The sequence below is a fragment of the Lepidochelys kempii genome, chromosome 2, assembly GCF_965140285.1.
Source record: "Lepidochelys kempii isolate rLepKem1 chromosome 2, rLepKem1.hap1, whole genome shotgun sequence".
NCBI lineage: Eukaryota > Metazoa > Chordata > Testudines > Cheloniidae > Lepidochelys > Lepidochelys kempii.
This window is the reverse complement of record NC_136381.1, coordinates 250,302,770-250,330,696: the sequence shown is the minus strand read 5'-3', so window position 1 is coordinate 250,330,696 and position 27,927 is coordinate 250,302,770. Positions and strand designations below refer to the sequence as shown.

At 40.2% G+C, this 27,927-nt stretch overlaps 1 protein-coding gene across 3 annotated transcripts in view; it reads right to left on the bottom strand.

Moving 5' to 3' along the window:
* PTPRN2 (protein tyrosine phosphatase receptor type N2) overlaps positions 1 to 27,927 on the bottom strand; it is a 1,057,407-nt gene that overhangs the window by 329,118 nt on the left and 700,362 nt on the right. For all 3 annotated transcript variants that reach the window (XM_073334545.2, XM_073334547.2, XM_073334546.2), the window contains one exon: positions 22,179 to 22,243. In XM_073334545.2, the coding sequence (XP_073190646.1) occupies positions 22,179 to 22,243 (65 nt within the window). The remainder of the gene's footprint in view (positions 1 to 22,178; positions 22,244 to 27,927) is intronic.

Sequence of the window (27,927 nt, the reverse complement as noted above, 5' to 3'; positions counted from 1 at the left end):
TAATCTACAAAAGAAGACATCAGTGGCTGGGACATGTACTGAGAATGGAAAAAGAATGCTTACCAAATACTGCCCTTGAATGGAAGCCAGAAAATGCAAGAAGAAGGAGAGGAAGACCGTGAATAACATGGAAATGAACAGTTCTGAACAACATCAAGCACCTCAACATGAAATCGGAAGATTTGGAGAGCAGGGCAGTTGACAGGCAAGGATGGCAAATGTGGGTAGCCCAATGTGCAGCAAAGCACGGGATGGACTAAGATTTAAGTATATTAACTTTGCTGGAAAAAGATACGACAACAGAAAACCAATATTTCTTTCCACCAGTTTTCAGTCTTATTGAAATTTTTGTGTTCTGTAAAAAGTCTGAGCAAATAACCTTGCCATATCTAAAATCATTCATCCAAGTATTACTCCTTGTCCTTGTTAAGCCAGCTAACTACAACTAACACAGATAAAATCACATTGAAACATATTTCACTGCTTTCACAATGTGCATGGCATATTTCCCTCTACTGGATGGCCCAGAGAGAGAATGAGAGATCTAATACCACTATTTCTCCTTTGGTTCAAGTGTTACGGACGTGACTTTAGAAAGGAAGTCCCAGTCCCAGCTTCTCCAGTAAATGGGTGATTTATTCTACAATTACATCTGTTGTCTGAAGACATAAATTTGTAACTGTAGCGAAGCAGACTGTCCTCCCTCTGATGCAGACAGGGAGGAACCATTCCCCACCCACTGGTGGGCAAAGTCTGGGCCCACCCCTTGCGCCAAAAGCGGAGGGGTAGACAGAAAGTATAAGAGGCAGGGCCTCCAGCTCAGTTGAGCCAGAGCCAACAAAAGAATTGGATGCTGGCCCTTGAACCAGGGACTGAGATGTATAAACCCCTGCCTTTGGAGGAACACCCAGAGGAGCTGCTGCCTGGCAAGCATCCAGAGGAGCTGCTGCCCGGTGAATACCCTGAGGAGCTGCTGGAACTGCTGGCTGCCGAGTACCCTGAGAGCCCATGAGCAATGAAGCCCTACAACCAGGTAGGGGTAGGAAGTAGCCCAGGGAAACTAGATATTAGTCCAGTTGTGTTTTCTGAAGCCACAGGATTCAGAAGGATCCTGGCTGACCCAGTGGTGGGATTCCCCACCACTGTTAGGGCCCTGTGCTGCAACCAAGTGGAGTAGGGTGGGCCCAGGTCCCCCTACCTCCTGTTGCCAACCCCATCCCTGGGTGGCAGCCTACTCACTTTAGGCCAGACGCCCTGCATTCATTTGTTGTCTGCTCCAGCCATAGAGCTGGGCATAGACTGCTTCTGCTCTGCCCCACCCAGCGGGCTTGAGCCTGGCTATTTGCTGTCTGTCCAGCCAAGGAGCCGGGCCACAGACAGCCTCTGCTTGGCTCTACCCAGAAGGGTGAGCCTGGCTGTGTTTGCTGCCTGTCCCAGCCAGAGGGCTGGCTATAGGCTCCTTACTGATTTACAGTGCTAACCCCCTGTTGATCGGCCCTCAGCCCTTAGGTGGTGTAGCAAGGTGGAGTGGCCTCCCTCTGATGCAGACAGGGAGAAACCACTCCAAGCCACTACAGTAACAATGCATTTATAGGTTATAGGGCATTCTCTCTTCAAGCATCAGACTACCTGACTGTCGTATAAAAGAGGATGCTTGAGTAAAGGAAGAGAAAGAAAAAAACCAAGATGAAGCAGCGTTTTATACGTATGTTTCTCAGAGGATAGCCCTGAGATTTGGAGGCTTATGGGGATTTCTAGTGGCATTTGAACAGAACTGGAACTCTTTGCATACAATCGCACAACACTGCAATTGGCATAGCATTGGCTGTACTAAACCATTTACATCCTCTCTGCTGGCACCAGACAGGGCTCTTTCCATGCCACACATTATTTTCACACTTTGATGCAGCAAACTGAGTATATGCCCTAAGACAAGAAGATGAAAAACAGCTTTCTTTGTTGTTCTAATTTGGAAAATGAAGGCATGCTGCAAAGTGCACTGACTTGGGAAGTCACAGATCTTTAACACAAAGTAAATGGAGAGAGAAAAGAAGAAATCATTCTCTCATCACAGCAGGCACCTTTCCCTTTCCCTGTAAACTGCGCTGTCAGCAGAGTCACCCTTGTGTCACTTTTCAACACAGGATGAAAAAGAAATAGATCTTTATTAGTTTTGTATTTGGAAAGTTTCTATTTGGGAGTTTGAAGCTACAAAGTAGGGGAGCTGGGAATTCCTTCTGTGGGATGAACTATGAAACTAATCTAGAACAGCTCCATAAAACCTTCAGTGCTTAGGCTAAAGGGCAAATAAAATGGACAGTTTTATAATGTGGCTCGTAGCCCCACCTCTGGAGGTGCAAGCCCATGCAGACTACAGATCATACCCAGATTAGAGATCCCGTAGCTCATCTTGATTATCTATTATTTGTATTAAAGGATATTCCAGAGGCCTCAACTAAAATTAAAGGCCCAACTTTTTAAGTCTTGTCTTTTAGACTGTAAGCAATTTGGGACAGAGAATCTTATTTATTATACTGTAATGCCGGAAGGTGTTGCTGGCTACCAGCAAGTCTGTCTTTGATCTATGGGCAATCACAGACCTCACTGAAGCTGATGGCCGTACTAGTCATCTTTCATTTAGGCTAAATGGAAGAAGCAATTAAGCTCCTTTGTGGAGTAAGATAACTGAAACAACAGAAGTCACTGTGTAAGGCACTGGACCACACAGAAAGGTCTGAGCAAGACAGGGAACATAATGCAGGGTCTCTGGCACTGATTGGTGGAGACATGTGTGTATGTCAGAAGCAGAAAGTGGAGAAGAGAGCCAGGAGAAAGCAAGAAAAGCAGTGTGACCATGGCTCTGGAAAACATACAAGAGAGCTTCTTTTGGGCAGAGGACTGGCTGGAAAGACAAGCTTGGAAATTGTGAGCAAGGAAACTGCCAGCTGTTGTTTGTTCCTACTGTGTTCAGAAAAACAGGACTTTGTGGACATTCTTTGTACATAAACAAGAGTGCACCAAAGAATATACCTGAGTCATATAATCACTTTCCTCTACTAATGGAAACAACCTAGCAAGGTTCCGAATATTGGCTAACTGCTCAGGCCAAGGGGCAACAATATATTTTCACAGCACCTAGTATAACGGGATCCAGCTCGATTATGTCCTTTAGTGCTAACACAATATAAATGTTAAATAATAATAATTATGCTAGGAACATACAGTAAGAGACAGACCCTGCTCTGAAGAGCTTACAGGTTAAATAGACAAGAGAGACAAGGATGAGAAAAAGGACAGACAATGTCTTCTCATGACAGAGGAATCCTCTGATCTGCAATCTGACCACATCCACAAAGGCCACAGATACAGACCAAACTCTGTGCCCTGATGCCCAGACAGCTCTCCCTACACAAGCCTTTGGAAACGCATCTGTGAGGCGGCTGCTTCGATCACAGTTTAGCATTCATTGCACTGAAGTGTATCAAGTTGCTGTATTTTGTTTGTTTATTGAGAAACGCCTGTCCAGAACTCTAAGTGCCTCCAACAACTCTTTAGAATCACAATCCTACAAGATTCAGAGTAGCAGCGTGTTAGTCTGTATCCGCAAAAAGAAAAGGAGGACTTGTGGCACCTTAGAGACTAACTAATTTATTTGAGCATAAGCTTTCGTGAGCTACAGCTCACTTCATCGGATGCCTAAAAGTGGCAATTCTTCAACAAAAAAATTCAAAAACAGACTCCAATGAGAGACTGCTGAATTGGAATTAATTTGCAAACTGGATACAATTAACTTAGGCTTGAATAAAGACTGGGAGTGGATGGGTCATTACACAAAGTAAAAATATTTCCCCATGTTTATTCCTCCCCCCGCCACCTCTGCTGTTCCTCAGACGTTCTTGTCAACTGCTGGAAATGGCCCACCTTGATTATCACTACAAAAGGTTTTTTCCCCCACCACTCTCCTGCTGCTAATAGCTCACCTTACCTGATCACTCTCGTTACAGTGTGTATGGTAACACCCATTGTTTCATGTTCTCTGTGTATATAAAATCTCCCCACTGTATTTTCCACTGAATGCATCCGAAGAAGTGAGCTGTAGCTCACGAAAGCTTATGCTCAAAAAAATTTGTTAGTCTCTAAGGTGCCACAAGTCCTCCTTTTCTTTTTTTATCCTACAAGAATAATCATCCAGGAACATAATGCTCACATGCCACAGAAGTAAATTAATATAACATGTCAGTAATACAAAGGGGCAAAATATGCCTCCTTTGTGCAAAGAACTGAAGAAAGACAATGTTGTTCTACTTTCTTTTGGGTGATTTTTGTAATTTTTATTGAGACATATTGGGTACAGATACAGTTTCACTTCACAGGCACTCTGTGTCCTCACCAGCCTGTTCAGCCCTGTCACATCAAGATTTCACACTTTCTGTGTGTTCCATAATCTGAGGGAAAGTTTCATTTCCCAGCCCACTGCTACAGACTATTAGTCTGGCACAAAGCTCAGCCTCAAACAAAATGAAAAAGATAAAAGCACAAATAAGGAAAGATAATAGCTATAGCTACTACTGCTCTAGGTCCCACAGACTCTGGAGATTCTCTCAGCTCATCTGTCATTTGGAACATAATCCCACCATTGCTATTGCTGTTGCTCCAGACAACCAGGGACCTCTATCACCCCTTAAGCAGATGGGCTATAGCTGCACTGCTCCATGCCCAGCTATTACATTCACTAAAGTTTGGCTTGTAATTGGATGGAAGGGATTGTACCCTAGTTGCTGCCCACAGATAGGGTGTAGAGAATTTAGAGCAGAAGAACCAGGAACAATACACAATAAGCCAGTTTGTACATGAGAAAGAACCCCAGCTAGGTCACAGGCAACATCAAGGTCTGGATCAAGTCTGTCTTTGAGGCCTAAGGGTGAAAAACATTGAAACCTAATAACAATGGAAAAATTTACTTAGTTAATTACTTCACTCTTAAATCACAGAATCAAAGTGGTCAGAGATGGGAAAGACCTACTGGTGTTAGTTCACCCAGTCCATCTCCTTGCCTGTATAGGCACCTTTCTTGCTGTATATTTTCTGATCATTTTAAAGAAGAGATCCAGCTACTGTACTTATCCATGCAGCAGAGGCCCACCTTCCCTTCTCCTTACCCAGCCAGTTTAAATAAAGTGCCCTGAAATAAGCAGTGAGACCCAGGCAGTGCCAGCCTCTCTCCCCCTAGAAGCCCCATTCTTTGGAAATTTTAAAACTAGAGAAAACAATATTATGTACTGTAAGGGACAAATACACACAGGTCGAGGGAAGCACTGATGCCCAGATCCACAAAAGAGATTTAGGTGTTGTGAGGCTGAGCATTGCAATGCCTAACTTTTAGGCACCTAGAATATCACAGGAGCAATACTGCAATCCACAAAGCCTGAGTAAGGCACAATGAATGGGGAGAGACAGGTACCTTGCAATATGATCTGCTAAAGCCAGAATGCTAGGCAGGGAGTTGCCTAAACTTGCTAAGGGAGGGTGTACCCTAAGCTCCACGCCCTCACAGAGGAACGCACTCAAGTCCTGGCTTCAGAGAAGCATCTATCTCTGTTTACAATCCACAACCAAGAAGCCCTCTCCTGGGGTCAGGCAGCTTAGGCACCTAAATCAGGTTTTTGTGAAAATGAGTTAGGTACGTGCCTGACTCCAAACAAAACAGTCAGAGAAGAAGGAGATGAAGGTGCCCAACTTGTAACTTTTAGTGCAATAGTTAGAGCACTCATCTGGAATGTGGAGAATCAAGTTCAATTTCCCCCTAAGGCAGAGGGGCAAAGGATTTGAACAGGTATCTTCCACCTCTCAGAACAGCGCTCTTACCACTGAGCTATGGGATATTCTGATGTGGGACCCCTTCAGTCAGTCCTGTGGAGGCTATTCCATTTTGGATAAATGATTAAAGAGTCACTGGAACAGGGGAACTGAACTCAGGCTCTCCCACCTGAGTACCTTGACCATCAGGCTACACAATCTCTCTCTCTGGCCCAGTGACTCTTCAATTATTTAGCCACAGTGGAAGACCTTAAACAGGAGAGAGTGAGGCAACATCATATCAGAATATCCCATAGCTAAGTGGCTGAGCAGTCTTCTGAAGCCTGGGTGAGACTCTGGTTCAGGTGAGTGCTCTAACCACTGGCCAAAAAGTTGTCAGGTGAGTACTTGCACTATCTCCTGCTCTGACCACATTCTGAACAGGAGTTGAACTGGTAGGTGATCTCTGAGCATGCCTACCCAAATGGGCCCCAGGGGTGAGACAGGGGCTTCCTCCACCTGTCTTCGCCTAGTTTGCGGATTGCTCTGGGGCTCAGGCAGGAGATAGGTACCTGGACACCTAGAGTGAAGCAGCAGTGCACATGCCCAGAGGCAGAAACAAAGGTAAGCAGGGAATTTTACCGAGAAAATCTCAGCATTGAGTGAGTTTAGGCACCTACAAGGTTAGGGTGGCATTTTGTGCACTGCAGTAGTGCCTAAAACTGGGATTTAGATGCCTAAGTTTGAGGTTTAGGTTCCCAAGTATCTTTGTGGATATGGGCCTGAGTAGAGCATCTCCATCTCTAGCTAATGGGAACCTGAAAATTAAAGAAAAATAGTTTGCTTCTTTAAAAAGGAGTTTTAATTATTTTACATGCAGAAAGGATATGTTTTAATGAAATCCTGTTAAGTTTGTTTTTAATATTGTGTTGGCAGAAGTTGGCTTGTTTGGGTGAAAAACTAGCTTCTCTGGTTCAGAACAGCATGGTTTTCTTTCAGCATTCAAATTCGCATACCAATATACTTTGCATGTCATTTGCATACCAAACTACACCATCAGCCTCACCTCTGTATCCCTGTTGTAAAATCCTAGATAAGCTACTAGTACTTTATAACTAGCATTATTATCTAACTAGTCCATTGGCCTTCTCACAGCAACTTCATCCGGCATTTGAGTAGAAACAAGCACAGTAAGTTCATCCAGTTGTTAAATTTTCAAACAAGCATTTTGTGTTCTCCCCTATGCTGCCCCTCATGGTTGGGAGGAGCTCCTTGTAAACAGCTACAAAATGACCTCATTATCTTCCTTCAAAACCATCCTTAAAACTCTTTTTCCGGGATGCCTACAAAAAAAAACAAACCCTGGACAATGGTTAGGCTGCTGTTGTACTGAGAGCATAACCTATCATGCTGACCAATGTCTCATTGTTTCTTTGTATTCCCAGTCTGTCTGTATCCATCTGTTGCATTTGTTTTATACTTAGTAAGCTCTTTGGGGCAGGGACAATGTCCATGTTCTGTGCTTGTTCAGCACCCAGTACAATGGGGTCCTGGTCCATGACTAGGGTTCCTCGATACTACGGTAATAATAATAAGCTATTTCTCTCTGGACCAGTGATTCTCAACTACCATTGTGGGTCACATAAGCACCTCTGTATGTGTTACTTGGGCTACATCCACACAATATATGTATCCTGTATGGCCTGCAGGTTGAGAACCACTGCTCTAGACATTAATCTACCATGGGCTACTACTTGTTAAATGATCACAATTCTGTTTCTCCTCCAACAAAATGTTATTAAAGCCAAAATCATGACCAAGAACTTTGTAAAGGTAACAAAAATTAAAGAACTTGCAGCAGGTGGTACCTGTCTAATCCCAGCCCAAACAATCTGCCACTTTCCTGTTGCAGAGAAGAATAAATTAAACAGAGTCTATTAGTGTCTTGGGGGGAGGCGGAGTGAAAACAAATGGCAATTCTTCTCCAAGCATTCCTGTAGTTTAAATGGATTATTCTTAGCAGGTGCAGTAATGTTAGTGGAAATAGACATAGCTAGTACTAGCAGGTAGGAACAGAAGGAATGGATAGCACTTTCATTCGGCAATAATTACAGGGAATCCCCAGAAAATATCTGGCTACTGTTGACTACCTGGCAAATAGAAAATGAAAACACCTGTGTGCCAGACACCTGTATGCTGTTGCTGCTGATCCATCTGCTGTACATACCACATGCTTGCTTCCTCCCCCTCTTCCTCCTGCACAGTTGGCAAGGAAATTCATTAGAAAGAAAAACTCTCTGAAAAACATTTTGGACAAAGGAGCCAGCACAGATTGTATAATAGAAGATGGCAGCTCTGCCAATACCTACACACCACATTTTGCATGCTGCTTATACTTACCCATCAATGACTTATTTGCATATTAACTGGAATACAGAAAATATACTAGGGATATTACCATATTGTTATCTGATGTAGGTCTAGTTCAATGGGAGGAAGACGTTCCAATAAGCAATTATTCAGACTGTCACTAGCATTTGCACCCGTCACCCTAGCTCAACAAGAAACAACGTATTTTCTTTCAGAGTATTCTCTTTTTATCTGTGTTCCATCTTTTTCTGTCCTTCTTGATATGCCAATGTAGCTGAATACTCATGATATAACACCTGAACCCACTCCAAATTTGTGTCATTTTTGAGGATGATTTCTTCAGGAATCAATTAAATCAATCTACATTCTTTTGGGTCCTAGAAGGATTGAAATCACTCAGTTACTCATGTGTGCTATGGTAGTACTTGGATACTATTATTTAGTATCTAAAAGCACCTACAAGTGTGCTAGACAGTTCAGAGAAAACACAGCTCCCTGCCTCAAACAATCTTCAGGCCAGGGTACACCTGCATGCAGTCAATCGCAGAATCGGGGACTTACTGTTGGACTTGATAAAAAAAACAGGCAACAAAATACACCAGGAAGTGCAAGGAAGGACATGCATGACAGATATACAATTACCTGGTTTCTTAGCATAAGTGTGTATGTCTTGTATATCTCACTGGTTCAAATGTTGGCTGTGCTTTTCTTTTTTTTAATTATAATGCAAAGACATTTCATTGTAGGCAATATTGGAGAAGTGTTTTTTAGGAAATTATTTGAATTATGTGAGAGGGGAGGTCTGAGAAACAGATATTTGTAAGAATGTTTCATGCAAAAAGGGCAGCATGGATGACAGCAGTGATACTGGAGAGGTGCAACTATGCCAACCACCTAGACACGTGATATACTATTAAGGAATATCTTTTAAATGAACATTTTAATAAATATTAAAACACACCTGCCACACTTTTGGATAAGCTAAGATGCATTTTTCCTAGTATAATATTTTCATTGTAAAAAAAACATATTATGGCTTCTAGTTCGCTTGCTGTTTAATTCAGTGCAATTCAAGGCCTATGAAAGCCAAGCAAAAAGTGGCACCACTTCAGGTTGCACACATTCGCACATATACATACACGCGCTCCTCCAGCAACATATTGCCATTTTCTTCCCATTTTTAAATCATACATATTTCATTAAGCTTCGTGCAGAGTGTCTTCTGATTTATGGTAATTGTCAACAAGAGCAAAAAACATAGACATTTTTAACCCTGCAGTCTTGAGGATTTAACTGGGATAAAATTAAAGTGTTTCAAAGAAATCACCCTCAGCTACTGGGAGGTTGACCATTGAGATGTTATTTTTATTTTATTTATTTTATTTTATTTGTTGTCTGCAGCAGCAGATGCCAGCAGCAACATCTGATTCACTGGACACCTCCAGTGTTATCCCAGCATGCCCATGGCCTGGAGGACTTGGAGTGAGACTAATTTCCATATCAAACCCAATTTAGATGAAACGTCTTGGTTAAAAAAGAGCCAGCACATCAATAGCCCCTTGATTAGATTTTCATCTCCTGAGCAGACAAATATGAATATTTATTACCATGAATGCAGCTTTTCCTCTTTCCATTGCTCTGATCTTGAATATTATCCACTGCTAATTTTTATGAAAATTTGGGCAACATAATGTTTTCATATAAACTGACAGTTCTCGAGATAATCCCATTATTGTTCAGTGGAAAATGACAGTTTCTGCTTATTCATGTGTTAACGAGGGATTAAATATTGTTTTTCATCACCATAATCTAAGATGGACTGGAAATTAAAATTTGAACATTGTACATTAGCAAAGCTTTGAGGACCAGAATTTGTTTGCATTCACTTAGCAAAGATCTGTAAATTAGTAGTTTAACAATCAATTGAAAGCAGCAGCATAAAAACACCACTGACATTTATAAAATAAATTCATTACTCTACCTTTTTAGGGCTGAGAAGGTAAAGAGCAAGGTAGCTAAACAGCTCAAAAGAGATGTGCCTCCACAAAAGTAACAAAACTGCATCATTGTCAGTGTCAAGAATCTTCACATGTGCATGAATTTACGCCACTTTGCAATGGTAAGGAATCTTTCACTACGTTCTTGTCACCGGTCCTGATGCTTTTAAGCACATAGCGCCCTCAGCTCCCATCGACAGACAGATCAGGCACATTTTGGAATAGTGTACACTTGTTTTTAAAACTATCATGCTTTCCTAAGAATGGTTTTCATGTACATTACTGCATCATACATCTATAGCCTAAGCCATACTGCCCTTGATAAGTACATGCAATCCTATATTGATAATAATTGGAATTTTGCTGCAGATCAAGGGCAATATATAGCCTTAAGGGATCAGTTATCTCCTTGATACTTGTGCATACTGCTTAATGATCCTAATAGTAGTTACATCCATGTACTGGATAGAACCTACTTTGTGATGCTGTACATGGCTGCAGTTCATGATCTGTAAAATTGCATAGCTTTTTTACAGAAGCTTTTTGGGGATGGAAAGTGAGCACATCCATACATTTGAGATTGTACTTTACTTTCCCCCTGTAACTTTAGCCAAAAAAGAACAATAAACTCTAAGCTATGGTCAAAGCACATCAAACATCTGTGTTTCCAAAACTCCTTCAAACAATTTTACCAGTGAAATGATGAGGAGATACTACAAAACCCCCACAACAAACCAGAACAAAAAAACACACAAAACAACCCTCCAAAACAGAGCTTCTAAATTTGGAATAGAAAAGAAAGTTACATGTCTAAATTTAGAACGTAGTTGAAAATATTCCAACTAAAATATCATCTTAGATCTACAATATATAAAGCCTTTCATTCCAAAGGATGGTAAAGTGAAGTACAACTGGACACATACAGCAGCCCTGAAATCTTGCGGCCCCTTGGTACAAAACAGTAGTGCTATGCAAGGTAAAGAAAATGTTGGCTATCTTCATGTAAAGCAGACAGGAACTTGGCTTTTAAGTCCTGATGGACAATAACTAAACAGAGTAAACTGCACAGTACTTTTCTACCTATGCAGAAAAAAATAAGGGCTGAGTTGACTGCTAGAATTTGAACTTCTGGTGCTAAGGAACGTAGGAACTACATTTTATAACTACAGCGGTGAAAGCCTGGAGTAGTTCCACAGGCATCAATGGGATTTCCACCAATGTAGCACACATAAGTGTTTAAAGTTTGAACCATAGACCATTAAATAATGCCTCTGATGACAGCCATAAAAACCCTATGATTTTTTCCTCAGGAAAAGGACAGAACTGTTCTTTTTCTCAGAAGAGTCAACTGCTTAGCCCTTCAGTGACCCAGTCTGTAGAATATACCACTGTCAAAGATCAGAGAAAACACTAACTAGATTTTAAAAAGTGAGGCTTAATAATTTTATAACTAGAAACAACATTTGTAGTTATTCAGGATAAGGATCTAAAATTCTACTAGGTTAAGAGAGCCCTCAACACCTTTTCATTTAGTGGGAGTTGAGGGCACTCCAGCACCTTGCAGCACTGGGCCTTACGTTATGGGTAACCAAATCTCAAGCTTCAAGGCATAAGATGACCACCGAAGAGATCAGAAAGAATTTTGTCTTCATGCACAGCTTTGATCAGCTGACTAGGTGCATTATGCGGGTTTTCACTTTCCTCTGATTCTTCAGGAACAGGTCACTGCTGGAGGAAGGATGCTAGACTTCATGGACTAATAACTTCATCTGGTATGGACGATCTTATGTTCCTTATTAAAAATACTGCCTCTCCCCACTATGCATGTGACTAATGCAGGCTATCAATCAAAGGCTAGATTATGCCAATGATTTTGAAGAAGAACTCCATTGATTTCAATGGCACACTTGCCTATGAAGCCAATGGATTCATTGCTTGTATCTAACTCATTTTTCTGTGGAGCTTTTCGGTGGATTTCAATTGGAAGTCCTGCTTAAAAATCAATGGCTTGATATGGCCCAAAGACAAGACATAGCCTTGAAACTAACATATGTTACTTTAAAAAAAATTGAAAATGTTAAAAAAAACAGTAAGAGGATCCATAAGTTCCTACAGCCACAAGGCAGACCTTACCGCTTTCATTGTACACAGTACTGAATAACTGTAGTTACCATAGCAACTGCCACATCACTTGGCACTTCTGCTACTTTAAATCAGAGTACTACTGTAAAGGAATTCATAAACCGACATGACATTTGACTACATGTGCTTCTTACAATGTTTCAGGAGGAGAACACACATCAGAATAAACTGATAGTTGCCTCTGAATATCAAGCTCATTATTTCATATGTATATAATTATTATTATAATATCTTTTTCTTTAACAAAATGTGTAAAGAAGGACAGGGGGATGTCACAACCAGAATGTAAGAAAGGAAATTACCACAGACACCAAATTTCAAAGCTGAAGTAGCAACCCATCATTCACATGTCAAAATACTTCTTTCTATGTAATGTGCATGTCAAATACTGGGAATAAACATTAGAACTTTGCCCTTTCACAGCCAGAATCTGTTTGATAGGTGAATGACAGCCTTACTATCCCCTGGGCATGTGCTTAACTTTAAGTATGTGAGTAGTATGGTGGAAGTCAGGACATTTAATTATGTGATTAAAGTTACACACATAAGTGGTCACAGGACTGGAACCATCCTCAATAAAACAGAAGAACATAAAGATGGCCATACAGGGTCAGACTAGAGGTCCATCTAGCCCAGGATCCTGTCTTCTCACAGTGGCTAGTGCCAGATGCTTCAGAGCGCAATTTATCAAATGATCCATCCCCTGTGGTTCAGTCCCAGCTTCTGGCAGTCAGAGGTTTAGTGACACTAAAGCGTGGCATTGTGTCACTGACCATCTTGGCTAACTGCCACTAATGAAGATATCCTAAATGAGCTTACCTAATAGTAACAGTAATGGGGGATTCAATTATTAGACATACAGAGCGTTGGGTTTGGGATGACTGGGAGAACCGCATGGTAAATTGCCTGCTGGGTACAAAGGTTGAGGATATATCAAGACATCTAGACAGACTTATGTGCAGTGCTGGGGAGGAGCCAGTGGTTGTGATACACGTAGATTCCAATACTAGGGAAAGGAAGGAGAAAGTTCTGGAGGCCAAATTTAGGCTGCTAGATAAGAAATTAAAGTTCAGGACCTCCATGGTAGGATTCTCTGAAATGCTTCCAGTTCCATGTGCAGGGCCAGTTAGACAGGCAGATCTGCAGGGTCTCTATGCGTGGATGAGACGATGGTGTAGGGAGGACAGTTTTAAGTTTATTAGGAACTGGGGAGAGGAGGAGCTTATACAGAAAGGCTGGGCTTCACCTAAACCAAAACCAGAGCCAGAGTGCTGACATGTAAAATTAAAAAGATTGTAGAGAAGTTTTTAACCTAAAGGCTGGAGGAAAACCTACAGGTGAGGAGGAGTATCTGGTTCGGACAGAGATATCTCTTAGGGGAGGATCTGTTAATGGGGATTCTCTATATCCTAGTAAAGAGGAAAGAACAGAAGTTAATTAAGTATAGGTTAGGAAATCAGGAGAAGCAGTCAAATGAAAGAGTCCCATTCACAATTACATCACATGAAGGCAGTCAACTAAATATTGACAAATTTTATAAGTGCTTGTATACATATGCAATAAATCTAAATAATAAGATGGGTGAACCTGACTGCCTTAATACCAGAATACTAAATATATAGGAATGACAGAGTAGGTCACACTGGTGCTTGAGTAGCACTATATGTAAAAGAAAGCATAGTGTCAAATACAGTGAAAATCTGAAATGAATCAAACAGTGCCATGAAATCTCTATGGATAGAAATTCCATGCTTAAATACTAAGAGTATAGCAGTACAAATATACCACTAACCACAATGGTGTCAGTGATTACAAAATGCTCAGGGAGATTAGAGAGGATATAAAAATAGAAAACTCAGTAATAATGCGGGATTTCAACCTTTCCCATATTGACTGGACACATGTCACATCTGGATGGGATGCAGAGATAAAATTTCTAGACACAATTAATGACTGCTTCTTGGAGCAGCTACTCTGGGAACCCACTGGGGTGGGGGGAGGCAATTCTTGATTTAGTTCTAAGTTGCACAGAGGATCTGGTCCAAGAAGTGAACATAGCTGAACCGCTTGGTAATAGTGACCATAAGGTAATTAAATTTAATATCCTAGTAGGGGGGAGGAATATTGAAGAAGCCCACCATAGTAGCATTTATCTTCAAAAAGCGAAACTACACAAAAATGAGAAAGTTAGTTAAATGAAAATTAAAAGGAACAGTCAGAAGAGTGAAATGCCTGCAAGCTGCATGGAAACTTTTAAAAAACATGATAATAGAGGCTCAAATTAAAAAAGATAGTAAGAGGACAAAAAAATGCCACCATGGTTAAATAACAGAGTAAAAGAGGCGGTTAGAGGAAAAAAAGGCATCCTTTAAAAATGGGAAGTGTGATCCTACTGAGGAAAACAGAAAGGAAGATAAAAATGTAAAAGTATAATTAGGGAAACTAAAAAAGAATTTGAAAAGCAGCTAGCAAAAGACACAAAAGCTAACAGCAATTTTTTTTAAGTACATCAGATGCAGGAAGCCTGCCAAACAATGCACAATCAACCTATGGAACTCATTGCCAGGGGATACAGTGAAGGCCAAAAGAGAATTTGATAAGTTCATGTAGGATAGGTCCATCAATGGCTATTAGCTAAGATGGCCAGTGATGCAACCCCATGCTCTGGGAGTCCCTAAGCCTCTGGCTGCCAGATGCTGGGATTCGACAACAGTAGATGGATCACTCAACAATTGCCCTGTCCTGTTCATTTTTTCTGAAGAATCTGGCATTGGCCACTGTTGGAGGACAAGATACAGGGTTAGATGGACCATTAGTCTGACCTAATATGGCCATCCTTTTGTTTTTATCTAGTTCTTTTTTTAACCAAGTTACACTTTTGGCCTTAACAAGATCCCCTGGTAATGAGTTCCACAGGCTTACTGTGTGTTTTGTGAAGAAGTATTTCCTTATGTTTGTTTTAAACCTATTGCTTATTAATTTCACTAGGTGATCCTGGTTCTTGTGTTACATTAAGGGGTAAATAACACTTCCCTATTCACTGTCTCCATACCATTATTCATTTTATAGACCTCTATCATATTCCCCCTTAGCTGTGTCTTTTCTAAGAGGAACGGTCTCTGTCTTTTTAATCTCTCCTCACATGGGAGCTGTTCCATACACTTAATCATTTTTCTTGCCCTTCTTTATACCTTTTCCAATTCTAATATATCTTTTCTGAGATGGGGCGACCAGAACTGCACACAGTACTCAAGGTGTGGGCATGCCAATATGTGGGCATACCATGGTTTTATATAGTGGTATTATGATCTTTTCTGTCTTATTATCTATCCCTTTCCTAATGGTTCCTAACATTCTGTTAGCTTTTTTAACTGCTGCTGCACATTGAGCAGATGTTTTCAGAGAACTTTCCACAATGACTCCAAGATCTCTTTCTTGAGTGGTAACAGCTAATTTAGCTCCATCATTTTGTATGTATAGATGGGATTATATTTTCCAGCATGCACTCCTTTGTGCTTATCAACACTGAATTTAATCAATTTCAACATTTTCTTGCTCAGTCACCCAGTTTTGTTAGATCCCTTTGTAATTCTTCACAGTCTGCTTTGGACTTAACTATCCTGAGTAATTTTGTACCATCTGCAAACTTTGCCACCTCACTGTTTATCCCTTTTTCCAGATCATTTATGCATATGTTGAACAGCATTGGCCCAAGTTCAGATACTTGGGGGATCCCACTGTTTACCCCTTTCCACTGCAAAAACTGACCATTTATTCCTACCCTTTGTTTCCTATTTTTTAACAATTACTGACCCATGAGAGGACCTTCCCTCCTATGTCATGACTGCCTACTTTGCTTAAAATCCTTTGGTGAGGGACCTCGTCAAAAGATTTTTGAAAGTCCAGGTATACTATATCCACTGGATCACTCTTGCCCACAGGTTTGTTGACCTCCTCAAAGAATTCTAATAGATTGGTGAGGCATGATTTCCCTTTACAAAAGCCAGGCTGACTCTTCCTCAACATATTGTGGTCACCTGATCGTGTGTCTGATCATTCTGTTCTTTACTACAGTTTCAACCAATATGCCTGGTACTGAAATTAGCCTTACTGGCCTGTAATTGCCATTATCGCCTTTGGAGCCTTTTTTAAAACTCAGCATCACATTAGCTGTCCGCCAGTCATCTAATACAGGGACTGATTTAAGTGATAGGTTACACACCACAGTTAGTAGTTTTGTAATTTCATATTTGAAGTCCTTCAGAACTCTTGGGTGAGTGCCATCTGGCTGGTCCTGTGACCTACTACTCTTTAGTTTATCTATTTGTTCCAAAACCTCCTCTACTGACACCTCAGCTGGGACAGTTCCCGAGATCTGTCACCTACACAGAATGGCTTAGGTGTGGGAATCTCCCTCACTTCCTCTGCAGTGAAGACCTATGCAAATTATATATTTATCTTCTCTGCAATGGTCATTTCTTCCTTGATTGATCCTCCTGGAGCGATCATTCATTAGCCCCACTGATTGTTATGATTCTACCACATTTTATATATAATATGCTATTACCTAGGGCATATTACAAAGATTACACTGTAAATACATCATTTTTATTTTGCATATTATGCATCTTTCTTTGCCCTTTTTTAACACTGTGGATGAAAATTATCTTAAAAGCATCCCTCTAGTGGGCTATGTACAATAATGAATAGTTAATATATAGCATTAGCATAGTCTCTAAATATTATCAACAATGCATTTGAAAAAAAAGTATAAGGACTTACCAAATGAACCATACAGCACAACTATTCTCTGTGGGGAAATTTACCTTATGTTTAATTTTATTCCTTACAGTTCTTGAAGAATTAATTCTGTATGCAATTATAGGACCAAATTCTGATACCATTACTTATTAGTACTACTTTACAGTACACATATTCCACAATACTTGCATAGTAAGATACTTCTCGATGTGAGTGTGAGTTCATAAAATTAGATATATTAATATTATTCTCTTCAAAATTAACATGGGATATTTTAAAGTGTAAAAGTGACTTAGAAATTGATATTATTTAGTCTTGTAGAATAAAGTCATTGTTGATAGGTGGAGCGAGTAAAAATGTTTTGAAGTATTTAGATACTGTATCTGTTAATCAATATTTAATGCTTTTAAATTCTTTTTGATTTTATTAATGTATTTAGAATCACACAAGCATCCATTAAAAAGAAGTACCTATCACTTGCTCCAGGCATTCCTTGACAATTTCTAAGTATGCAGGCATAATACAGTCCACTCCAGTAATTATCCATTAATCATTAATCTAGATATCAACAGCAACAGGAAATTAGACTGCAGCAAAAATCATATTTAAGAGCCCCTGTTAGAATCTCCCCATTCACTCACAACTAGGAAAAACAAATGGTACCTGCTGGTCAAAAAACTAGCACTTTTACAGATAAGTGGGAGGAAAGAGTTCCAAAGCTGAGGCGCTCTGGTGGAGAATGCTCCGCCGGCTGCCCCCTTTCTCTTATCCAATTAGGGCTGTGGTAGCATGGCTCAGGAACAAAGGCAATATCTGTAGGTCCCAGGCCCTACAAATTAGGGCTTTAAAGGTCAAAAACCACATTATCCATTCTATCTGGTACTTAATTTGGGTAATTCAAAAAATGCTGGCATCACATTCTCTGGCAAGAAGTACTTCATTACAAACCAGTTGTCAAATTCTGCACCAGCTTCAATTTCTGGATAGATTTACATTGTAGGTCCATGCAAAGCACATGCCTGTAGTCTAATTTGGAGGTAACAAAATCATCAATGACAGTGCCCGCCTCCTACTCATACGAGGTGGGGGTAGGGGGAGGGAGTCGAGCTAGCCATAGTTGCTAGCTGATTTTCTAGTGAGAGGTGAGCAGGTGAGAGTCCAACCAGACTCCTAAATAGCAGCACTGCCCTAAAAAATGGCAGGCAAGCCAGCTCAATCAAAGGGGGTGGCATTATTTCTGCCATCTCCTCTGATGGTTTTCCCCAACTGCCTTCTGCAGACTATCTGGCAACATGCTGAAATATTATAACCAGTATACATCTGTGCTACATTTGAGAATGTGTTTTCAAAGTTATCTGTAACAGTTCAGATTTAATACCTTTCTTCCAATAGGGAAAGCAGTAATTTGGAAATGTGATGCCTGTCCCAAGAAGCATTTATTTCATTATAGACAGTCCCCTGCCATACACTTGTGGCTTCCTATTTCATCATTCCCCATGATGATTTTTTAATATTGATCTTTATGTCTTATTGTAGTAACACTATATGTAATTTCAATATAATTCAACATAATTCTAAAACTTATCAAAATATCTGAAACTGTGATTTTCCTGAAATATGTCAAAATATCACTGATCTACTCTGGAACATCTGAGTCTACAGGAGACTGCTCATTTCAGTTATATTTTGTTTTGAGATATTTCTGCTTGGTTTAAAAAACTATTTTAATTCATGTCTGTCATTACATTAGTGAATCATAAAGCATTATAATTCAGATCCTATACATGCAATTAACATTCCACATAAGAAAATTAGTGGAGAAAAATCTAAAATAATATATCTGTAAGCTAGTGGGTTCCTTCACCAGTCCAGGAGAGAACCTGTGCCACACCCAAGTCTGGTTAAGACTCTTGCCTCAGAGGACAATATTATTATACAAAGACAAAAGCTCATGAACACAAAACAAAGCTATTCCCCCAACCAACAAGCTACAATCACGAGAGGCCTTTCCCTTTGCTTCTTTCAGTCCCAGAAATAGAACACTGGCCCCTTCTAAGCATCTGCTGAGTCCTGTGACAAGCAGAAAGACCTTATCTCATTTCCTGGCTGTTTCACCCTTTCACAGTATCCTTCTCCAGAGACTATTATGAGGTCAAGGAAATCAAATTGAAGTAACATTTGGTCTGAAACTCTAGCTGGGTCCTGCTGGCTTGGTCATGGCAGGAAAGAAGAAAAAGGAGTAGATTTTGCCCATTAGAGCAGATGCAGTTGACTGTGTAGATCCTAAGAAGCACATTCCAGCATGCCTTCTGTATTACCCTTAACAACGGTACCTCCTAACCTTTGTATGGTTTCCCATAAAGACATGCTAGAATTACAGCCCCGGCACTCAGAGGAGCTCAAGTCTGTTTCCAAGATGCTGCCAGAAGGAGGTAGAGAATATGCAAAGACATGACTGGAACAGATAGCTTAAGAGGGGAAAGTATGCTGCATCCCTTAAAAAGGTATGGCTGATTGCATTTCCCCATACCAGTCGGGAGCTCTGGCAAGCATTCTGCTTCCCCCGCACTCCCAATGGGATGAGGTGCCTTCACACTGCTTTGAATGCAGGGCTGTGCCTTGAGGGCTTGATTTAGTCCTTGGTGTCTACTCATTTCTTATTGTGGCAAAACTCCTATTAATCTCAATGGGAGCAGGATCAAAACCAAAAACAGGTTCCAATGTAAAATGCAACATATGAGATATTGCTGAGCATGGAACAGTAGCTGTATTTGTTTATATAACTTCAGCACTCGTTGCTAGTATCTAGCTCATTTTTCTCTTGAAATCTTTGGGTTACTTGAAATAGGAAAGATGTTATATAAAGACATTCCATCCTGTTCTAAAATTCTACAAATGAAAATAAAATAATCTACCCATTTACTGTGTCACCAATCTGACTCCTTAAAAGACAAAAAAGGTTATTTCTCATTTAAAAAATCAGGGTGTTTATTCTGAGTCCTTTTGATTTGAACATCTTGACTAAGTGATTTACAGTTACCATAATGTCTAACTACTGTATCCGCAATTTGCCTCAGAAGAACTGCTGATCCAACAAAAGTATCTTTCAATTTGGTTAGAGCTGTCCTTTTTATTTGGTTTAACTATAGTAAGCACAAGGATGAACTGAAAATGAACCATTACACTGGATTAGTATAGTTGGATTTAACCTGGCCAAAACTGAATTTGATCCTGAGTCAACAAATAAATGGCTTAATCATAGAGCTCCATTATTTTTCATGTAGATGAGACTGTGCAGAAAATTATTTTATATATACATAATCATATCTGATAAGACTTAGATGGGAGAAAGCACAGAATTGAGAGAGACATTTTATGAGTTCACATCTAACAAAATATATAGGCAATAGAATCAAAGAGTTTCATCTGTCATCTTAACGTGCCAAACAGCTTGGTTATTTTTCCTGCTGGTCACTATATCTTACTAATAACCTAGGATATATTTAAACATTGGATTCATGCTTCACCTGGGTTTATTTCTTTCTGTTTATTGCCTGCTAAAAATGCATCATGTTGCAGAATGCTGTTAACTTTCAAATGTTTCATTAATCCAAGTCACAGTTTAAAAGATATTTAGGAAACATCAATCAATCAATAATATCTGTTATGTCAACCTATTCTTTGTGGGAAAAGTTTTTACCAGATATTTGTTTCATTTATCCTTCACATTCTGTCCATTTAGCTCCAAATCAGACACCTTCTAGGCACATCGCTCACTTTCTATGAAGCTCTTCTCTGGCACAAAATATATTGATTACTTAAGTGAAGGACTAAATTCTGAAAATAATGCTGAAAATAGGAACTGACTAAACTGACTACCAAATTATAGCAGGTGAATATCAGAGTTAGACTCACAAAAAACTCCACACTGACAGTCTAATCCAAAACTCACTGAAGTCAATGAGAGTCTTTCCACTGACTTCAGTGGTCTTTGGATCCTGCACAGAGGCTCCAACCCTTGAAGTACAGGTATAATTATTATTTACGAACATGAGTAGTCTTACTGACGTCAGGGGACTAGTCACATAAGTAGAGTTATGCACACCTGGATCAGGATCCTCAGCATAGCACCAATGGAGCTATGTTGACTTACACTGGCCAAAGATCTGGCCTGTTTGCAGGATCAGATCCTCATAGCCATAAACCAATTAAAGCTGCGGGTACTCAGTAGTTCTCAGAATTGGCAGCGCTTTAAGGCTCAGGCCTTTACTTATGTGCATAAAGTTACTCATGTTCTGAAATCTTTGCAGAATGGGACATTTGTTGTGAACCGTCAAAGAATAGAAAACACCAGAAATTGAAAATGAATCAAATAGTTAATCTACTTCAGTGTTGCTAATCTGTGGTTAATTATTCTTAATACCAAGAGTAATATAAACACAAGAAACAAACATCTGTCCAGACCTATGAGCATTTTCCACTAGCAAAATTACTGAACTGTAAAAGAAAAAAAATCCCTTTATGTACATAAAATTAGCACCAAAATTAGTATTCACCTGCAGTTCATACAAGGTTCTTAGCAGATAGCATCATTTTAATTAATAAATGATAAAATGCTTAGTAGAGTTTTTGCTTCAAATCACCATAATGGAACAGAGATATTTTATTTATATTTCAAATTAAATAAAAAAATGGACTGAAAATAATCAAGTCATTCACAGATAGGTTCACCTTTACATCTAAAGACACTTTACCCCAAATTTAGATTTTAATTGATCTAGATGAGATTGTACTCCATTGAAACCAGGGGGATAATAAGACACTTAAATTGCCTTGCTCATCTTTGGGGATTTTGTACCTCAGATACAACAAAGCTAGAAACTGCATTTCTTAATGGCTGCTGAGCTTTACACATAAGTTTGGTGCTTTATTCTCTGTGGGGTATGGCACTATGTGTGCAGCAGATTGTACTTTGACAGATGCAGCTGTATCATAAAGAGGCCCTTAGCATTATTAGCACTGGTAGCTTATATACATCCATGAGCTCTAGGATTTCATAAAAGAACAAATTAAAATGCTTTTGAGAGTAAAAAATGCCCCCAAGTCACTTACCTCCCCAACGCCAGTCTGCAGAATCTTCAGTCCGGTAGCTTTTTCAAGCTTGTATTTGTTGACATCTGTTAGGAAAATTAAGATACAGAGAGTTAAGGGAAAGCTGGGATTTTGATGAGTCTGCAGCATTCACTATATAAACAAGCTTTTTTCCCCCCTTGCCAACAAATTCAATACAATTCCTGTTTATCTTATCTATGGTGTATATTTCAGTCATAGCAACACTACTATTGAGCCTGTGTCATTAATCTTTCATTATTATCTAAAAGAGCACAAGCAAAACTAGATGTGTTTACTTCAATATACTACACCTCCTTTAGTTTAAGAGTGATGGAAGGGGACAATATAAATAAATTATACCCAACTCTACAATGGGGATGGAATAAAATTAAACTGAACCAGGACCAGTCAAATCTTTGGAATCCACTTACCCCAGAAAAGACATTCAAGGATGTCACATGAGGCGGAGTCAATCTCCTCTTTTTGAACAGACTTTCTTCTAATACAGCCCCTCTGCCCCAGACAGACTTTTTCCCCTAGTTCAGCCCCAATCCTTATGATAAACTCTTGACTTCCCTTTCCTGTCACATCAGAAGGCCCTAGTCTTCTCCTCTTTAAGCCCCTTCCTGGTCCCAACACCTCCCGTAACTGTGAGCAATCTTTTATTATTACAATATTTATATCCCACAGGTATGAATAACTTTATAACAAATTACCCCTGCCTTGCGGATAAGGTAACTAACTAAACTGTCCCACAATCTATGAAACCCCCTTTTAAATAAACTCAGCCAGTATTTAATTGAGATTTTCCCATTTAACTCTTTCCACACAGCAGGCATTGAAAATAAACAAACGAAAAAATCACGCACAAAACCAAATAAGTCACTGAAGCGAATCAAAGTCTGTCTGAATATAGTAAACCCAGATAGACATAATGACATAGTGCCTAAAACGGTCACCCCTTTCAGAAAAGAACATTTTAAGTGCTGTAGTTACAAAGTACTGCATTTCACATTACAGCAGACAATTTTCATGGGCAATGTTTAGTGACTTTATTTGTTCAGGGCCAGATCCAAAGTGCAAGTGAAATGAGACTCCCACTGATTTCAGTGGGCTTGAATCAGGCCTTTAGAGCTCATCTTCATTTCCTGTTTCGTGTGGCTGGGAGGAAGGGGGGGACAGGGAATGCGGTGAGCTCAGGGGAGGAGGAGGGGCCGGGGCGGGGATTTGGAGAAGGTGTCCAAAGGGGCAGGGTGGGGGCGGAGTTGGGGTGGGGACTTTGGGGAAGGGGTTGGAATGGGGGCGGGGCCGGGGGCAGGAGCAAATACCCCCCCCCCATGGAATGTCCTCTTTTTTGAATGTTCAAATACGGTAACCCTAGCTTTAGCCACATTAACTAATGTGCTTACCCTCACCATGCCAGAGGGAGTTAGTTTAATAAATATTGTTATCTCCACTTTCCCCAGAGGGAAACTTGAGGCAGAGACAGGCAGGGACTTGCCCACCGCTGTGCAGAGGATCAGTGCTTGAGCCAGGTTTAGGATTTTAGACTTCTTAAGCCTGATTTTCAAATTGCAGGCCTGCGCACATTGATATGCTTGCCACTAAGTATTTGCATATGCACATGGACAGGTAAGTGGCCACCTAGCATGTGTTTGCCCACATACTTGACACATGCACATTAGCAATGCAGTTTCACATTTGGGTGGGGAACTGCTTGAGGGCAATGGTAGTTTGAGCTTTTGAGTTGCTGGGTTTGTCGGTAGTGAGTTATATTGAACTGAACTGCTGCATAGTAGTTACATTTGGGTATTAATTTTCTTGTATCCTTGAGTTATTTCAAGGGTGCCTACAGTGTATTGTATAAATCTAAATAAATCACTTAATCAGTCATTGTAATCAACCTCCAATTTCCAGCCTTGTGCTCGTTCTCCTGCACTATGCTGCCTCCCACCTACACATTCATTTATAGCATGCATATTCAAAGCATTTTTATGCCAAATACAATAATTGAGAAGAAGCTCTATAAAAATAGAAAACTCCACAGAGTTGAGTCAGACAAACATAACGTCCAGCAGAATGCTTTGTAGTTCACTGGTTGTACGTGTTAAATAAGATGACACAGTATAGCAGAAACCAAGTAAATGCAGTACAGGTGAAAAAAAGCAACAAACAAAATCTCATATGGTTCTGTATGGCCTTTACAGTTAATAGGAAAATGTTGGGCCTGCTGTATTTTTCACAATGTATTTGGCCAGGAAGTAATTTAGTGATTTTTCTTATCTTCGTCCATAGCCTCGCTATCACTGAAGTTATTTTACTTTCAATAAAGCATACTTAAAAACCACCTTTACAGCATAATTGCCAGTTGATATAGGCCAAAACACAAAGAACAGCTCTTATGTTATTGCCATTCAACTCAATAAACCCCTGCCAAAATTGAAACCTCCTAGAGTTGCCAGGTGTCCGGTTTTCAACTGGAACACACAGTCGAAAAGGGACCCTCCCCATTCTGGTGAAAATGAGCAAGCGAGTGAGGGTGAGTAAACGGTGGAGAGAGGGGGCAGGGCCTTGGAGAAGTGGGAGGGGCAAGGGTGTTCAGTTTTGTTCAGTTAGAAAGTTGGCAACCCTTGAAAGGCCTGATTAAATCCCATCTTGAAAGTGGCCAAACTCAGGCTTTGGCAGAATGCAGGAGAGGGCCCTCAGCAGAACCTCCTGATGTTCAGTTCTCAACATGTATAGGAGGAGTTTTCCAGCTGACTTTAAATCCTACAATGGGGCACAAAAGGAGAGGTGGTCTTGGAAATAGAGGGGCCTCAGTGTGTTATAGATAATCTATAACATCTTGATTTGAACTCAGAAGTGAACAGGAAGCTAGCACAAAGATTAGACACTAGGTATTATATGCTCAGTATGCATGAACCCACCTCAACAGTGGGTTTTCCAATGGCTAAAAATCAAGGTGCTCTTTAAGTTTAATTTTCCTGTATCTAAATTTTTAGACATACAATTTTCTATTTCTTAGGAGTTCAGCAACCAAATGTCCAAAAAAAAAAAATCCCTTGGAATTGTGAATGTAAACTGCAGTTGTCCATGCCATCAGGTAGAAAGACACCTAAATCCTCATCCTGCAGCCCTTGTGCACCCATGAAAGTTCATCAGAATTTGGGGTACACAAAGAATTCAGAATCAAGCCCTTAAAACAATCTGAATTCAGAAGAACTTTTGAATGACCAAAACCTCAGGTTTATGAGAATTCACACTACAATTAAGAAATTCATACCACAGTTAACCTAAGAAAACAGTGAATTTACCTTTTACACACACACACACACACACACACACACGTAAAAAGGTTCAGTTATAGTTGGTGTTTAATGTATAACTGTATAACAGTATAATGTTCAGTTATAGTTGGTGTTTATTAAGACATTTTGAACATGAAAAGTATTGTATAGGTTCTAAGCATATTACAATGTTTACAAAGTTGTTCTTGTTTTATTATTTATACTCCTCAATAACATTTTTAAAAATTCAGGCCAAAATTTTCAGATATAAGCACCTAAAGTTTGGCGCCATATTTAGGCACCTAAATAAAAGTGACTTGATTTTCAGAGCTGTTGACAAATTCCACTAAAGTCAGCGGCAGCTGCTGAGCTCGCAGCCCCACTGAAGAAATCCGACCACTTATTTAAATGCCAAAATATGTATTTGGGTACCTAATTTTAGGTATCCAAGTTTGAAAATGTTGGCCCTTAGATGTGTAAATGGTTAACCAAAATTTTTAAACACAAAGGACAGGGCATCCAAAAACAGGAATGGAAAACTGAGCCCAGATATTTAGAAGCACAATGAGAATCCTTTGAAAATCAGACACTTGACATTTTAGAAGCACTAAATGACATCTATAATCAGCACCATCTAGCTTTTCTTTTATTTCCATGTTATATACATATTGGTAGATATTTATTTTGCAATTTTTTTTTAAAAAAAGAAAGAAATAGCTACAAGCAACACCCTATACTCCACATTCTAACTAAGTTATTTTTATGGCCAATTTTTAAACTCCTGAAATTGTAACAGAAGTGTGACACACTCATCAGTAGAGAGGCACTAGTGCAAACTGCTATAAAAATGTCAGTGAGCAACCTATAAATCCCCTTTTTAATCTTCTACTGAAACAAAAAAGGGTTTCCAACCACACAAAAAAGAAGTCCTTTAAAATTAAATTCACTAGATGAAGGATATGCAAATTACCTGAAGAAGCGGAACCCTATAATGTTCTTAAAATTCTGCAATAGCCTATTTAATTAGTATTTAAATTTATCAGAATAATTCTTTGCACTTGACAATTTATGCAGTATTCCATATAATTAAGTACGTAGCTACAGTGGAATAATTTTGCCTACTCTCTGTATACTGGTTATTTTAACCTGAAAAAAATCTGTGGAAGTCTCTTCTGTGATCTAAATTACAATGTGGACAACTTAATGGCTTTGCTCTATTAGAGAGCATGATGAGAGTGTTACTGAGTGTTTAAAGGTAGAGGTTGTCACTGTTTCTAGGCCTTGGTAACCTGAAGGGAGGTCTGATGCATTCTGAGCAGCATCATTTATTCCCTTTAGCATAGGTCATCTTTCACTGATATAGTCAGGAATTCTTCAGTGGCAAACATATTTTATAGTTTATCATAGGCAGGGCCAGCCTTACATTCTATGGAGCTATATGAGACATAAGCTATGTGATGCTTCACATAGGTCTCTGTAATTTGCATAGCACGTTTGTGAGGGGGAGGGGTTGGGAGGCAGGTGGTTCAGGTATACTTACTATATAGCACATACAGTGAGTCTTAACAAGTAACGTGTAACCTACATGCCCAAAGCACTTCCTGGTTCTCCCACTGTGCCCCTCCCCTGGGAAGGGAATTTTTGCGAGGGAAGCAGATCCATAGGGATTTCCTCATCATACTGCATCATTCCGTTGAGTGGGCCACCATTTGTCCCTGTCCAAGGAAAACAACATTGCTAAATCTGACAGGGGATCTGTGGGAGCTGAAGGCCACCTACAGAGATCCTGTGCCCCTGAAGTGACTTTGGCATCCAGCACAGCCTCTCCAGCAGCACCTTGGCAACACAGTTTCAGTGGCACCACAGTGTAGGAACCCCACTAGGGTGACTAGATGTCCCAATTTTATAGGGACAGTCCCAATTTTTGATATTTTTCTTACATAGGCTCCTATTACCCCCCACCCCCATCCCGATTTTTCACACTTGCTGTCTGGTCACCCTAAACCCAACCCACCTGCAGCGTCTCCTTGGGAAGGAGAAAGGGAAGGAAGGAAGGAAGGAGGATCCACTGGAAGGGATACAGCCTAAGACGGCTTTCACTTTCTGGGAGACATTCACTGGGTGCTAGGGAAGAAAACGTGCACTCATCTGAGCCAGCCCCACCTCTTTCTGCCCCATCTCCACTCCCTTCCCTGAATGCCCAGCACGGACCCAGGCTGTGTGGAAAGCCCTTCACAGGGCCTGGGACTGTGGAGGACAATGTTGTTTGAGCACACAAGCCTCCTTTCCAAGCATGTGTGGAGAACCCCTCCATCTACATATCACAACCTGGCCTCATGAAATGATAACCTGAGAACGTATTTATTTTCATTTTGCCAGACGAGTCCAAGCTGGTGGCTGTAGTGTTGCTTAGCCAGTCCCCCTGCCCCCAACAGTGTTTCAATATAAACAGTGTTTCCAGA